The sequence below is a fragment of the Ictalurus punctatus genome, chromosome 8 (assembly GCF_001660625.3).
Source record: "Ictalurus punctatus breed USDA103 chromosome 8, Coco_2.0, whole genome shotgun sequence".
NCBI classification, from domain to species: Eukaryota; Metazoa; Chordata; class Actinopteri; order Siluriformes; family Ictaluridae; genus Ictalurus; species Ictalurus punctatus.
This window is the reverse complement of record NC_030423.2, coordinates 1,893,917-1,907,500: the sequence shown is the minus strand read 5'-3', so window position 1 is coordinate 1,907,500 and position 13,584 is coordinate 1,893,917. Positions and strand designations below refer to the sequence as shown.

Here is a 13,584-nt window from a genome sequence, read left to right as displayed (position 1 = left end):
CTTTAAAAATGTGTTCATTTATTAGACCTTATATTTATTTCGGTTTCTGTGCCGTTCTTGCGCCTATCGAATACAGCTCCGCCATTTCTAACAGCGTTGCAGGAAGGTATCGGTATCCCGTGGCGTTTCGGGTTGAGCTGCGTATTTTACAGTTTAGAACTTTTTTTTTTTTAAATCCCTTAACTTTACCGCACCCTGAAACACTTCCATTTCTTTACTCCGACGTCCCTGGTCTATCGTTTTTAATGACCGGGCGACGTGACCGTGTTTAAACCGTGAAAATCGATCATCTCTTTTATCTTCAGATCTGGGGGATGGCTAATAACCACCTGACGTTCCTGAACTCCTATAAGATGAAGATGTCGGTGATTATCGGAATCGTCCACATGACGTTCGGAGTCTGTCTGTCGTTGTTCAACTTTATGTGAGGATCCGTGTTTGTTTAACGTTCCTTTATAACCTGTGCCGTGACTTCCTGTGACTACAGCGTGGGTGTGTCTGTTTCCCTCTGTCTTTCCCTCCGCAGACACTTCGGGGAGATAAGCAGCGTGTTCCTGGTGCTGATTCCCGAGTTGTGTTTCATGCTGTGTTTGTTCGGTTACCTGATCTTCATGGTGATTTTTAAGTGGGTCGTTTACGGTCCTATGCACTCGGACAAAGCGCCCAGTATTCTCATCCACTTCATCGATATGTTCCTGTTCACGGAGAACAAAGACAATCAAGAACTCTACAGCGGCCAGGTTTGTGAGAGGCGTCTCCTACGGGCACGGCGAGACAAAACGGAACGTATATTTCGAAGCACATGATGGCGACGTACGTATTTACTGACGTATAAAGAAAATAGGAAGCGAGTGCGGCAGTCAGAAGTCTCCAGAAGAACCGTGGCTGGTTCTGGAAGACGCTCAGTAAAGCCTACAGCTCATCTCCTTATAAAACTGCACCGATTCTACCCGAGACTACTTTTAAAAACGTTTTCGTTTTAAAGCCAGGGCTCGTCACACCAAATATCGCCTTAGCTCTTTGCTCTACACCATTTCTTTGCATGTCCACCGTATATATATACACGCTGTATTATTAACGGACAGTGTCAATATCTTTCATCTGGTCTACTTTGGACGCGTAATTATGTATACGTTTTCAAAACCGTATATTTAACTGAGCAGTTTTACTCCAAACCACTGACATCATGCGAATTTGTGGAGAGCTGTCATATCATTTACTGGCCAATCCTTTAAGACTAGGTTTGGGGTCAGACTTGTATTTAGGAGTAGTTATAATGACCGTAATATTGACGCACGGTAATCATTCGAGACAGTCAGACTGCTTAAATCGTGTGGAACAGCCTTCCAGCGTCTCCGTTCTCTCTGTAGATGACGGTGCAGAAGGTTCTGGTGGTTCTGGCGGTGTGTTCCGTTCCTGTGCTGCTGCTGGGAAAGCCCATTCACGAGTACATCGCCTTCAGGAAGAAGAAACGCCAGGCTGCTTTAAGGGTTTGTGTATGACTTTACAGTTCAGGGCAAAAGTTTGCACACACACACACACACACACACACACACACACAATGCACATGATGGAATTTCTTCATTCATTTTTAAATGTTAAAAATTGAGTATGGATGTACACTGCAACAAGACATCAAACCTTTCCATGAGGAAAAGATCTGAAGAAGCGGAGGATGACGAAGCTTTTGCCAGGAGCCTCATGGTCTCGAGCATAAGAGAACTAGACGCCTGGTTATACGTGCGCTCGCGTTTTAACGTGCCCCGTTGTTCTACAGGGTGAGCGGCGTCCTCTACTCGCAGAAAACGGCACGATAAATGCCCAGCAGGACGATGTCGAGGCGAAACCGGAAGAAGCCGAGGAGGCGAGTTATGGAATTTCTATTTATTTATTTATTTTTAAAAGCATGACGAAGGAAATGGCAGACAACAGCAGTTAAGTTGAGATTAGACGGTATGAAAATAGCGTAGGGGCTCGTGATTGTTTAATTACACGATGTCTGTATATGTTGATTTTACTCATACGATCTCTTCTATCTGTTATTGATTTTTTTTGTGTGTTGAACAGGAGTTTGACGGCGCCAATGTTTTCATGCACCAGGCCATCCACACCATAGAGTACTGCCTGGGCTGCATCTCCAACACTGCCTCTTACTTGCGTCTGTGGGCCCTCAGTCTGGCTCATGCTCGTGAGTGTGTGTGTGTGTGTGTGTGTGTGTGTGTGGTAACTCCTACCGTCACAGTCAGCATCTCTTACTTGGAACAGTATTTAAAGTCCCAGGTTACCAGCTATTGTAATGTTCACGAGGATCGTGTTTTGACTGTGTTTTTACAGAGCTGTCCGAAGTGCTTTGGGTGATGGTGATGCGCAAGTCCTTCTCCAGCACTAGCTACGTGGGAAGTGTAATCATGGTATTCATATTTGCTTTTTTCGCCATCCTGACGGTCTCTATCCTTCTCATCATGGAAGGTCTGTCGGCTTTCCTGCACGCCCTTCGACTTCACTGGTGAGAGAGAGCGCCACGCGCACACACTCGTCCACTCCGACAGTAGTTTACAGCGCGGACTGTTTTTGTCTTGAGCACGTATATGTTTAGAATCCCTCTGTTCATTCTCACAAGTAACACATCTCTATTTTTTTCCACCAGGGTCGAGTTTCAGAACAAGTTCTACAGCGGCGCAGGATACAAGCTCAGTCCGTTTGCATTCGCCTCCTTAATCAGCTTCTCATCAACTGATTCTGCTTGAAATCATTTTGTGCCTGCGCGATGTGTGGTTTTTTTTTTTTTTTTTTTTTTTTTTTTTTTTTTTTTTTTTTAAATCCAGACATTTCAAAACGGTATCGTTTAATTTATCCATGTCGTCTCGGGGTTCATGCTGAAGAAGCTCCTTTTCCTTCGGGTCAGTCTTCACGATGGTCCCTTTTTTTTTTTTTTTAACCTTGATCTGAAATCGGTTTTAGGGTTACTTAGAACGCTTTAAAGGATTCGGTTCGAGTTACAGCACCACATACCTTTCATAATAAACAAGATCGTATCGTTAAGGGACCTGATATTATACACGATGCATTCCACAGAGTTCATTCAGATACAAAATGTAACTCAGGGAGATTTTATCCATGGGAAAGACTGTTCGTGTGTGTGTGTGTGTGTGTGTGTGTGTGTGTGTGTGAGAGGTTAAACGTCAGAATTTTTTTTTTTTTAAACTCCAATAATGTAAATGAATGAATTTAAAAATTCAGATGAATCAAAGGGAGTAATTTGGGCCAGAGGTTTGCTTCTTGCTATGTGTTTTTATATAAATTAACAACTGTCTTAATGTCCTGCATGTAAAGTCTTTTTAATTACTTGCTTTACCGATGAGATATGATTTAGAACTGAGACATGTAACGCTGCAATACGAGTTAATACACAGTCAATAAAACTTATCATATTTGTGCGTGTGTGTGTGTGTGTGTGTGTGTGTGTGTGTATTTCTGTGGGTGGGTCTCCCCAGCCTTCTTCTAATTCAAACATGTATTTGTTCTCATTGTTTCCTGCAAAACATGTATTCGAATAATTCTTTCTCATAAGGAATTACAAGGATGGTCCGGTATTTCTCTTTCACCCATTGAAAACAATATGTAACAATCTAGTCACTTATTAAATTAGTTTTTCCAATAACTGGCCCCAAAACACCACCTAGAGCAGTGGGGCGCCCGGGGCGCCTCAACAATTTGGTGTGAAAAATAAATAAACACATGATTCTCACTCTCAGACAACCACACACACACAATCAAATCCTAATGTAATGTAAAGATGAAAGAGGTGATTATTAATAAAAAAAAAGGGGGGATATATTCAGAAGTCTGTATTTTTAATGTGTTTTAAAGACACCTCCAGGGTCCGAGGTTTGAGTCCCGCTGGGGCCCTGTGTGTGCGGAGTTTGTATGCTCTCCCCGTGCTGCGGGAGTTTCCTCCGGGTACTCCGGTTTCCTCCCCCAGTCCAAAGACATGCACGGTAGACTGATTGGCATGTCTGAAATGTCCGTAGTGAATGAATGGGTGTATGAACGTGTATATGATAGGTTGGTACCCTGTCCAGGGTGTACCCCGCCTTGTGCCCGATGCTCCCTGGGATAGGCTCCAGGTTCCCCGCGACCCTGAAGTATAAGCGGTGTAGAAGATGGATGGATGGATGGATGGATGGATTTCAATGTCTGGACAAGTAGGAAAACGTTTTTGTGATTTATGTGAGGTGTATTTTGTCTTGTGACGTGTTTATTTACCAAAATATAGAATTATTTTTTGCTTGTTACATGAATATGCAACAGCGTGATTTATAATGTAAATGTTTTTTGTTTTTTAAGCCAAACTGTTAGATATCAATGACTGTGTGGTAGAGATACAGAAGCTTGTCGAGTTCATTAAACATCAGTGCGTCGTGCCGATGACGTAACGGCGTGATGACGTAACGGCGTAATGACGCATTCCGTCCCGCGCGATTTACAAATGCCGGAAGAGTTGACAATACCAAACACTATAAAAAAACAAAAAAACAAGAACAACCCAACAAGAGTTCTGGTTTTCGTCTGATTAGAAGAAGTTAATACCAGGATGGTACAAGAGTTTCATGTATTGAGGTGCTTTTCTTGTCGGACATTTCAAGTACAACAGGTAAACGCGTTAATTCTTCTTAAAACACTTACTCTTTATTTTATAAATGAACATAAACAGAGGTTAGCTCGCATGCTAAACTAACTGGCTGGTGTCTGATTTGTTCCTTCCTTAAAAGAAATATGTCTGTTATTAATCAAATGTTAATCATTAGGCGCTCAGAAAAGTGCTTATGATTTAAGACAAGGGTGAATTTTAGGTGCCATGCAGGATAATGTAGTTTAAATCTCAATTGTGTCGTTTCATTAAATCATTGTGTTAAACTGCATTACAGCGCCCTCTACAGCCACTGCTGCTTCATTTCAGGGGACAGTAGTCCGCTCAGGAAGTCGCTAGTCGACGTCACAGGCTATTTTGCATACAAATTTATTCAGCCTGATCACTGGCTTTTTTTAATTTCAAATGACAAATTAGAGTAAGAAGATTTTCACATAGAGTAGAGCCTTATCAGATAGAAGATAACAGATTATCTTTTTTTTTTATAGAAAGAAATAAAGTCGTATTTGGTCATGGCACCAGAAACTAAACTTTTACGCTTTTTACAAAATACTACACTTTCTAGAACGCAAACCAAAAGAAGCAGTGACATTGAGTAGTCATGAAGGAAATGGGTACTCGCTTTTAGTATATCTCCAAGGAAAGTGTTTAAAATGATGAAGTGCGAGGGTGGGACGAACAGATGTGATCAGTGACTGGTTGTTGGGAAACAGTGGTGATCAGAGATTGGTCGTTGGGAAACGGTGACAGGGAACAGCGATTGGTCGTTGGGAACCAGTCTGGCTTTAGACACTGATGGTAAGGGTTAGACTGAACCTGCTCTCTCAACTTGTATAACAGTAGCTGTGGTGTGCCCTGGAAAGCCATATAGAGTTCAAGACCGTCCATAACATGCTCAACAAGTTGCTAGATTTCTTGCTACGCCCATTGTTGAATTAACGTCACTAAAAAACTCAGCAAATCTTTAACGATAAAGTCTCAAAATTGGCAGTCTTGTACTGTCTACAGTACAAGGTTAATTTTGCATTACTTTACTCTCACTTTACTTTGATATTATTATATAACTATATAACTATATAACTATATATATATATATATATATATATATATATATATATATATATATATATATATATATATATATATATATATATATATATATATATATATATATATCTCACCTTACTTTAGGTTGTTAAATATGTATATGTAGAAACAGTTCATTTCATAATTGGTTCGCCAAATATTCTTAGGAGTGACCACCCTTTGCGTTCTCTTAGCTACACGGTTTCAAAATGAAATTGGCTGGTAAGTTTTTCCAAGCATCTTGGGGGACAAACCTGCTACAGTTTTGGTTTTGGAGAGCTTGGTTGTCCAACACTTTACCTCAGTTTCAGCAGGAAAAACCTGACAGCCTTCATTCCATATTTATCTGGTTTATTCCTCACGTTACTTTTGCTGAAATAACGAATTCTGTATAAAATACAGAACATTCTGAAATCTTCATTGCGGTCTTTTCTGCTGAATCAGTGATGCAGAAGACACGAGCATACGGTATGAGGCAAAATGTATTTATATACAGAAGGATATAATTAATTTAGGTCGCTTAAGACCTTTTGCGTGTTACGCAACCTGAGCCACGATGACGGCTATTTCGTAGAAGACTGTGTGTGACCCTACAAAAATGCAATCATGGTGTTATTAAACATGATACCAACTTATCTTCTTTAGCCCATAATATTGTGGATTACCTCCAGCAGGTAGCGTAGAAGCTCCAAGACTAAAAGCCTAATTCCTGTTGTCTATTCGCTAAGCTGTAATCTTATTGTACTTCAGGTCAAGAAGAGCAAAAAATGGAGCTGCAAGCTGTGTGGGGAGAAACAGTCGCTTATCAAGGTAAAGTCTCTTTCATTTCATTTCATCCATTCAGACGAGGCTTTTGTCACGTTCCTCTGGCTCGGTATTTGTTTTGTTGCAGGAATACGGCAGAGGAACCGGTGCGGACTGCAGACGCCACGTACAGAAACTGAATTCGTTGCGCGGAGAACTGCTAGAGGTGGAAACCGAAAGAGCCCGGACTCGGTGGTACGTTCCCGTTATGTTACCGTGCTTCTATTTCTCTTAACGTCCGCAGAGTATAAAATAACTCGCGTCAATCTTTTGTGACCGTCTCCTGTTTTCAAAGGGAGGAGGAGGAGGAGGAGTGCGGCGTCGAAGTCGGCCCTGGAGATGAGACTCAAAATTTGGAGCAGAAGGTCAGGCACGTTCTGTACCTGGACATTTTCACCAACGTGCCCATTGGATAACCAAAAACTAGTACCCAGATTAACAGTAAAACTTTTCATCGCTCCAATGCGATGTTATTAATTCGGGTCCTTGAACAGACGCGCAACGTTTTCCATTTGGTGACAAAGTTCGGACTCGCCCGAACAGTTCCTTTATCCAAACAGAAATTGCGCAATCTCTGACTCGTATCACGTGCACTACTGACGAGATTAGATTAAAAGGTCGTACTTGCTGCTTCTTCTTCTTTTCTTTTTTGTCCAACCATGTAATACAAACGCTTCTCAATGACACTTTGACCTTTGGGTATCTGTTTCTCCGTTGTCAGCTTTGATTTGGTTCGAGACCGCGTTGGTGTGCCTTTTACATGCAAATGCATCATTAGTCACGATGCCAAAGATGGCGTATTAGCTCCAGATGCAGGTACAGAAGGTGTCTCTGTAGTATAGTTTAACCCGAACAGTGTTCATCTTGATCTAGCTACTCAATCTTGAAAAATTGACATGGCATACCCCAATCCCCCCCCCCGGCCGCTCTCCCACCCCAAAGTATTTTGCCACTTTGAACCTCTTGTCTGGTTTGTTTTTGTTTGATACAATGGTATTGTTGTATGTACCACCTCTGTGCACGGGTCAGACACGGGTCGTAAGCCGCTGGAGTAAATATGTGGACCGGGGAGAGAATGGGCCAGAAGGTGATGATGAGCATCAGGAGGAAGAAGAGAACGTTTACACAGACACGGAGCAGTGCCGTCAGCGTAACATCAGGTTAGAACAATGGCTCTGCTGCTGTTGTTGTTGGTTTTTTCCACGTTAAAGCACAATGAATTTATCAAAAAAGGAAGAAAACATGCTTTGGGAAAAGCATTACCAGTAAACCGGGCCATATGGCTGTCTGATTTGGCTAGGAGTTAAACATCTGTCTCGTCTGGATGATGAGATCAGTGATTTGATGTCAGACATCTGCTGCTGTCATTATCTCCGCAGAAAAAGGAAGAAAAGCAGTACTTCAGGGGATGCTCGTGGACGCGGTACTGCCGGTGGAGATGAGGACGCGGACGCTGCTCGTTGTGGGGCTATGCGACTGCCGTCTCAGGTATCTCGTCTTTTTTTAAAAAAAAAAAAAGAAAAAAAGTTTTTATTTTCAGATTGTGTTTCAGCTCATCTCCTCATAAAAGCGGTGTTAGGATTCTGAAGGAAAGCAGATGCTACTGAAGAAACTTTTCTCTCATTTTGTTTGGCCCTGCATTAAACAATAGCACTAATGGACTAATTCTTAATGCTTTTGGATTTAGGTTACACAGGCGAAAATACAAGAGTTCATAGGACTCCCAAAACTAACTACTAAATATAAAATTAAACATGTTCACCCAATCCGGGCAATACGCTATAATTGATGAGGTTTATTAGATTAGATTTTTCTGTAAAAATGAAAAGTCGATAATTATACTACTAGAGTAAACGTTTGTAAAGCGTCTTACGGATTTCATCTCGGATTAGTAATTCGGGATTTACCCTAACTGAAAGGTGTGATTTAAAAAAAAAAATTTTTGTTTGTTTCTCTCTCCCTTGGTCAACCCTCTTTGGATAAAAGTACGCTTGTCTCGCATGTTTTCATATTGCTCCTTCATATTATCGCAGCCTCGTCGGCATGGCGACACCGTCAAACCGTCGCCTCTGGTATCGCACTCTTCAAAAGGATTCCCACGCACCAGTACAAGCCAGAGAACTGATGCTCTTTGTTGTTCTCCGGCTGCATCACTGGGCTCGGAACACATTAGCGCATATAATGGTTCCCAGTCCTCCGCTGGAGCAGATAAGCAGTCTTCTGCAGAGTTAAGCACAATGTCTCTTAAGCCCTCGGTTCCCTTAAGCAGTTTCTTTGCGACATCATCCTTTCATCAGCATCCCACCCAATCTAAACCGCAAGCCAACGACTCCAAGTGGGCCCGATTTCTCCCGTCCGTCTGCGTCGAAGACGACGAGGACGAGGTTCCACTTCAAAACGCCGGAAGCCGTATGAGCAGTGGTGGGAGCGAAGGAGCTCTGGTGGCGAAGGTGTTCAGTGTGGAGAAATGTAGGGCTGGAAATGTGTACGAACTGCCTAGCAGTCCAAACATCACATCAAGACCTGTTGGCTCTCACAAGCCACTACCTACCGCTAAAAGACCGTGTCCCGCCCTTTCTTTTAACACATTATTCCATACAAATGAGGACTTTGACGACACGTATTAATCCTTCACTATTGGTGGTGTACTTTACAGTAGAAATGGACAAATAGCATTCTGCGATCGTGACCAGCCTTGTAATGTTAAAAAAAAAAAAAAAGTGACACGATATACATTCTTTCGAATAAATCCACACGGTTTGAGATATTTGCAGACAATTTATTTGACAGACAAGGCAGGAAAGTGTGTAAAAGTATAGAATATAACCATTTTTTTTTTCCCATTCCGACTAACAAATATACTCCTTTTGATTTTCCTTACAGAATAAAACAAACTACCACTGTAATGAGTAGGAATAGATACATTTAGACACTTCTTAAAGTTTGGAAATGAAATGTAAATTATTTTGTGCTATATGTGAAGTGATGGAGCCAATCTACGACCGTGTGACTGCAGTCGGACATGAGCTTTATGTTAAATTCCATGTTCATTTTTATGTAGGGTCTCAAAGTTGAATAAAATAGAAATCTGTATTATTTAAAATGCCTGAGTTATATGTATGTATGTATGTCAGCATTATGAACGAAAATTTGTTAGGTTTAGAAAAGACAAGAGATGATTAAATGGGTTAGCATGGGGTTTTCAAAATGATTACTTAAACGCAACCCCCATTATTTATTTATTTTGGGCCTTGTGCGTCACTTCCGTTGGCCTGGGGATTTGGCGTACTGGATGGTGTCCAGAGCAGCCCCTATGTCGAAGTTCTTGGTGTGGAGCAGCCTGGTCAGCCAACCACCTTCATCTGTGAAGCCCATGGAGAGCATCTGGGACAGAGACTCCACCAGCCGAGGGTCAGCGTCTGAAAAAGGACGTTTCGAGGACGGATTAGTTTGGGAGTATGATGATGGGTGTGTGGTGCTGGGGAAAAACTAGGTGTACTGAAAGTGGAAACTGGCACATGATATCATTACTACTTATTATGGTATGTGGTTTAGTGGAAGCTTGTTTTTCACTGCTGGTTAGCGCTTATTAATCTCTGCCAGAATTGTCCAGTACAGCTTTCTGCATTTACCTTGAGGCAGGTGTGGATAGAGGGCAGCCTCACGTAAACCACTGGGGCCTGGGTTAAGGGTGGAGCTGTGGCTGAGTGGAGCAGGGTTCTCGTTTGCTCCATCCACCTCCATCCTCAGCGACTGGAGCTCGCCTGTGGACGGGTCCACCTCCTTTGAGCTCAGATGGGTCCACTCTTCATCGTTATTTTGGTCTTTCTGATCCTGCAAGACCGTACATTTTGAGAGTTTATTTTCACGATCGAGTCATCCAACCATTAACGTGACCAGCTTTTTACGAGGACGTTGGATATAACGGCATGGTTGGTTGTCGTATCTTATTTAGTTACCTTCGGTCCCCCGTTGGTACTCCCTACACTGCTTGGACCTCCATCTGCACCCTTGGAAAGGCCTCCAGGGCTACCATCGCTCCGGCCACTAGGAGGTCCACTCGATGCAGAAGGAGATGGTGTCACTTTGGCCTTCTTGCCCTCGTGCTCTACATCAATGTCCACGTCGATACCTGTGGAATGGCTGATTTGTTTAAGCAAATATATATTTTCACTATTTGTTAAAGCACGTAATCCATACAAGAACGCCTTGCGTCAACATTTGGTTGTATAATATGGTGTCTAGCAAGGTACCTACCAAGGGGGCTGAGCAAGGCAGCCACACCCTCTCCAATGTTCTTCAGGTACTCCATATTGGCCTGAGCAGATGAGGTGCCTGTGGGGGGAGGAAATGTGTTTCAGGTACAACTGCATGTGGGATGTCAAAGAAAAAGTACAGCAGCTAGTTTATCATGTGGTATTTGAGTACAGATTGATGTATGGTACTGTGCAAGGTTACCATTTTGAGCTTGGCCTTCCTGCGAGTTAGCCTGCTGGGAGCCTGGCTGGCATCCAGATGGTCCGGACTGGGCCTGGTTCTGAGCCGGAGCCTGGTTTTGAGCCTGGGCCTGGTTTTGAGCCTGGTTCTGAGCCTGGGCCCACATGCAGTGCCTCATCTTGCGCCAAAATTTGCCACGAGGAAACCACTGAGTAAAGAAATTATTTATTTATTTTTTAATTTTTTTTTAAAGACACTTAAACCAAGCTTAAAACATTAAGTAAACCATAATTGACTTAGACCATAACAACTCGAAACAAAAAACTGTGGACCTTTTCCTGGCTGGAGCTCACCTCGTGCATATTGGCCATGGGGTGAAAAATGGGCAGGAGAGCATGTTCCTTGTGGAGGCCCTTGGCCTGGCAGGTGCAGCACAGGTCATAATCAGGGCACGTGGTGCACTTGAATCGGGTCCCAACCACTTGTCCCTCACAACCATCACAAGTCACACCGGGGTGAACCATGGGTTGGTGGTGAAAAGGTGGACCCATATGGTGTGGACCCATATGAGGGTGTCCTGGAGGACCCATGTGATGTGGTCCTGGAGCAGTGTGGAAGGGGAACCCTTGATCCATATGATGTGGGAAGTCACGCTTGTGCTCCTTTTTTTCTGAAAGTATAACATACAAAAGAACAATCTTAGTGCTCGGTTAAAGACCCTGTCGGCTCCCGAGATACTTAACTTCCATTACTCTGAACGATGATGCGGCATTTTCCCCCCCCAGACAGGAAGTTCACACGTAAAACCACAGTCTATACGTCGCCGTGTATCTGACATACAGCTTCAGGATATCCGATCGCGCGTGTAATCTTACCCTTGATGAAAATGCGGAAGGTATCGTCCTTCACCATAGTCAGTCCCATCATGAGCTCATCATCAGTAGAGAAAGCAATCATGTCTCCATCCTCATCTACAAACAAGACAGACAGAGAACACTCAGTACCTGGCTTTGTAATGGCAACGATTCTGTGTTTTGTACCAACATATTTATACAGAACGACTGCTTTCGATATTAATACGGTGTTCGACCATCCTTCAGTCTGAACTCTATAAAAAGTACATCTCCTCCATTTTCTGTAATGAAACCGCTACGTCAGGTTCTAACTACGTTCAACACCGAAAAGTCTGTCGTGTTGAGCTGAATTCTTCACTATTCATTAACCAGAGACCTAGAAACATGCTCGGGTAGATGACAAGTATTATTTAATTTAGTTCGGTTTTTATCCCTTAAGCTGGAGTTAAGCACACGGGTAATGCTGGGGAAGTATGCTGGAGAACAAGTCCGGGCACCATTTTTGTGCCAGGCTCAGATTACAAAATTGGATGATGGTGTAATCATAAACAATAAAATCACTATAACTTAACTACATGAGGCAGAATTTTAAATAAATAATAATAATAAAAAGTTACTCTGCTGTTAATGTCCTAGTTTATTCTGAAATAATGAGTACTCTCTGTACCTTTCCTTGACTTTGGGGTGGTACACCTTTCCATGTGAAAGGTGCATATTACATTACATTACATTACATTACATTACAGGTACTATTTTTTTTCCCTTCTTCTTCTGAGAGTGAAACATATTTATTGGTTTAGTTAATGAGCTCAAGATGCCATGGAGAGAGAGATATGATGTTGAACCCTTCAACAAGGCATGGCATGGAATAATTACAGCCTAATAACTATAGCCTAATAAACATTAGGATGTGCAAAAGTATTGGCACTGGCCATTAATATTACAGGCGTGTTTCTTCTCCATTCTGAGCTCCATAGAATAAAACTTACCTCTGTAGTACATCTGGAAGGCGACATTGCGGAGGTTTGCGAAAACATCCACCACCTTACGACTCAAGTACTCGAAACTTGTCGAGACGTCCTGATCGACTGCGAAGCGACGGATCTCCTTATGACAGTCATCTTTCCCGAGCAGGTAAGCCTTCACGGTCACCGACATGTTGGCGTCTTCTTCGGTTATTAGTTAGAAATTCGGGCTCTGGCGTGTGTTGCGCAGCAGAAATTGCGTCCTTAGTAATAAACAAGAGAAGAAGTGGGGGGAGGGCGCGGAAAGGAAGGACAAAAAAAACCAACCCCAAACACGGATCAGCTGACTTCCTTGAGCACTGTGTACAATTCCGCTGTGTTACCTTCTAGAATATTTATACAACTGAGCAGCCAATGGGAACGGTCGGGAAGAGCGAAGGGGCGTGGTCAAGTGCGTCTAGCCTTATGATGAATCTGACTTGAGGTACACTGCGCATGCTCCGAGAGGCAACAACAATAACATGAGGGTGGGGCCCAGTAAAGGGGGAGATGAGAAGGCCGAGGAATGACACAGCATTTTTTTTCCCAATAGGGGAATTCCCATGGCTATTATCACACTACGTCTCTGTAAACACTGTAATCTTGTGTTATTATGTAGAAACCAAGTGGAAGAACCTTCTAGAACAAATACTTAGTCGTCCACAATGATCTTTAGATTTACTGGGGGGTGGGGGGGTGGGGGGGGGGATAATTAAAGGGAACCTTTTGCTTTATTCACATTCATGTA

At 42.7% G+C, this 13,584-nt stretch overlaps 3 protein-coding genes across 4 annotated transcripts in view; 2 read left to right on the top strand and 1 right to left on the bottom strand.

Annotated features, from left to right (window-relative positions):
- The window catches only part of tcirg1b (T cell immune regulator 1, ATPase H+ transporting V0 subunit a3b), a 12,948-nt gene extending 9,511 nt beyond the window's left edge, over positions 1-3,437 (top strand). Inside the window, exons 14-20 of the mRNA XM_017473613.3 lie at positions 306-424; positions 527-740; positions 1,371-1,490; positions 1,778-1,864; positions 2,068-2,188; positions 2,335-2,506; positions 2,648-3,437. Of these exons, the coding sequence (XP_017329102.1) occupies positions 306-424; positions 527-740; positions 1,371-1,490; positions 1,778-1,864; positions 2,068-2,188; positions 2,335-2,506; positions 2,648-2,747 (933 nt within the window). The 3' untranslated portion in view covers positions 2,748-3,437. The remainder of the gene's footprint in view (positions 1-305; positions 425-526; positions 741-1,370; positions 1,491-1,777; positions 1,865-2,067; positions 2,189-2,334; positions 2,507-2,647) is intronic.
- Positions 3,438-3,567: 130 nt separating this feature from the next.
- On the top strand, positions 3,568-9,330 carry mrnip (MRN complex interacting protein). Of its 2 annotated transcripts, none has more exons than XM_017473618.3 (7): positions 3,568-4,654; positions 6,488-6,547; positions 6,630-6,736; positions 6,837-6,906; positions 7,571-7,701; positions 7,921-8,029; positions 8,575-9,330. In XM_017473618.3, exons 1-7 carry the CDS (start codon positions 4,595-4,597, stop codon positions 9,166-9,168), a joined length of 1,131 nt encoding a protein of 376 aa, XP_017329107.1. In that variant the 5' UTR covers positions 3,568-4,594; the 3' UTR covers positions 9,169-9,330. The 2 variants fall into 2 exon arrangements, with proteins under 2 accessions (XP_017329107.1, XP_053538013.1); XM_053682038.1 differs by having other exon boundaries at positions 8,528-8,905.
- Positions 9,300-13,172, bottom strand: sqstm1 (sequestosome 1). Its single transcript, XM_017473617.3, has 8 exons — positions 12,822-13,172; positions 11,854-11,949; positions 11,332-11,648; positions 11,000-11,186; positions 10,799-10,876; positions 10,501-10,673; positions 10,174-10,375; positions 9,300-9,960 (listed from the first exon to the last, which is right to left on the bottom strand). The coding sequence occupies exons 1-8, from the start codon at positions 12,988-12,990 to the stop codon at positions 9,800-9,802; spliced, it is 1,383 nt and encodes a 460-aa protein (XP_017329106.1). The 5' UTR covers positions 12,991-13,172; the 3' UTR covers positions 9,300-9,799.
- Positions 13,173-13,584: the final 412 nt, after the last annotated feature.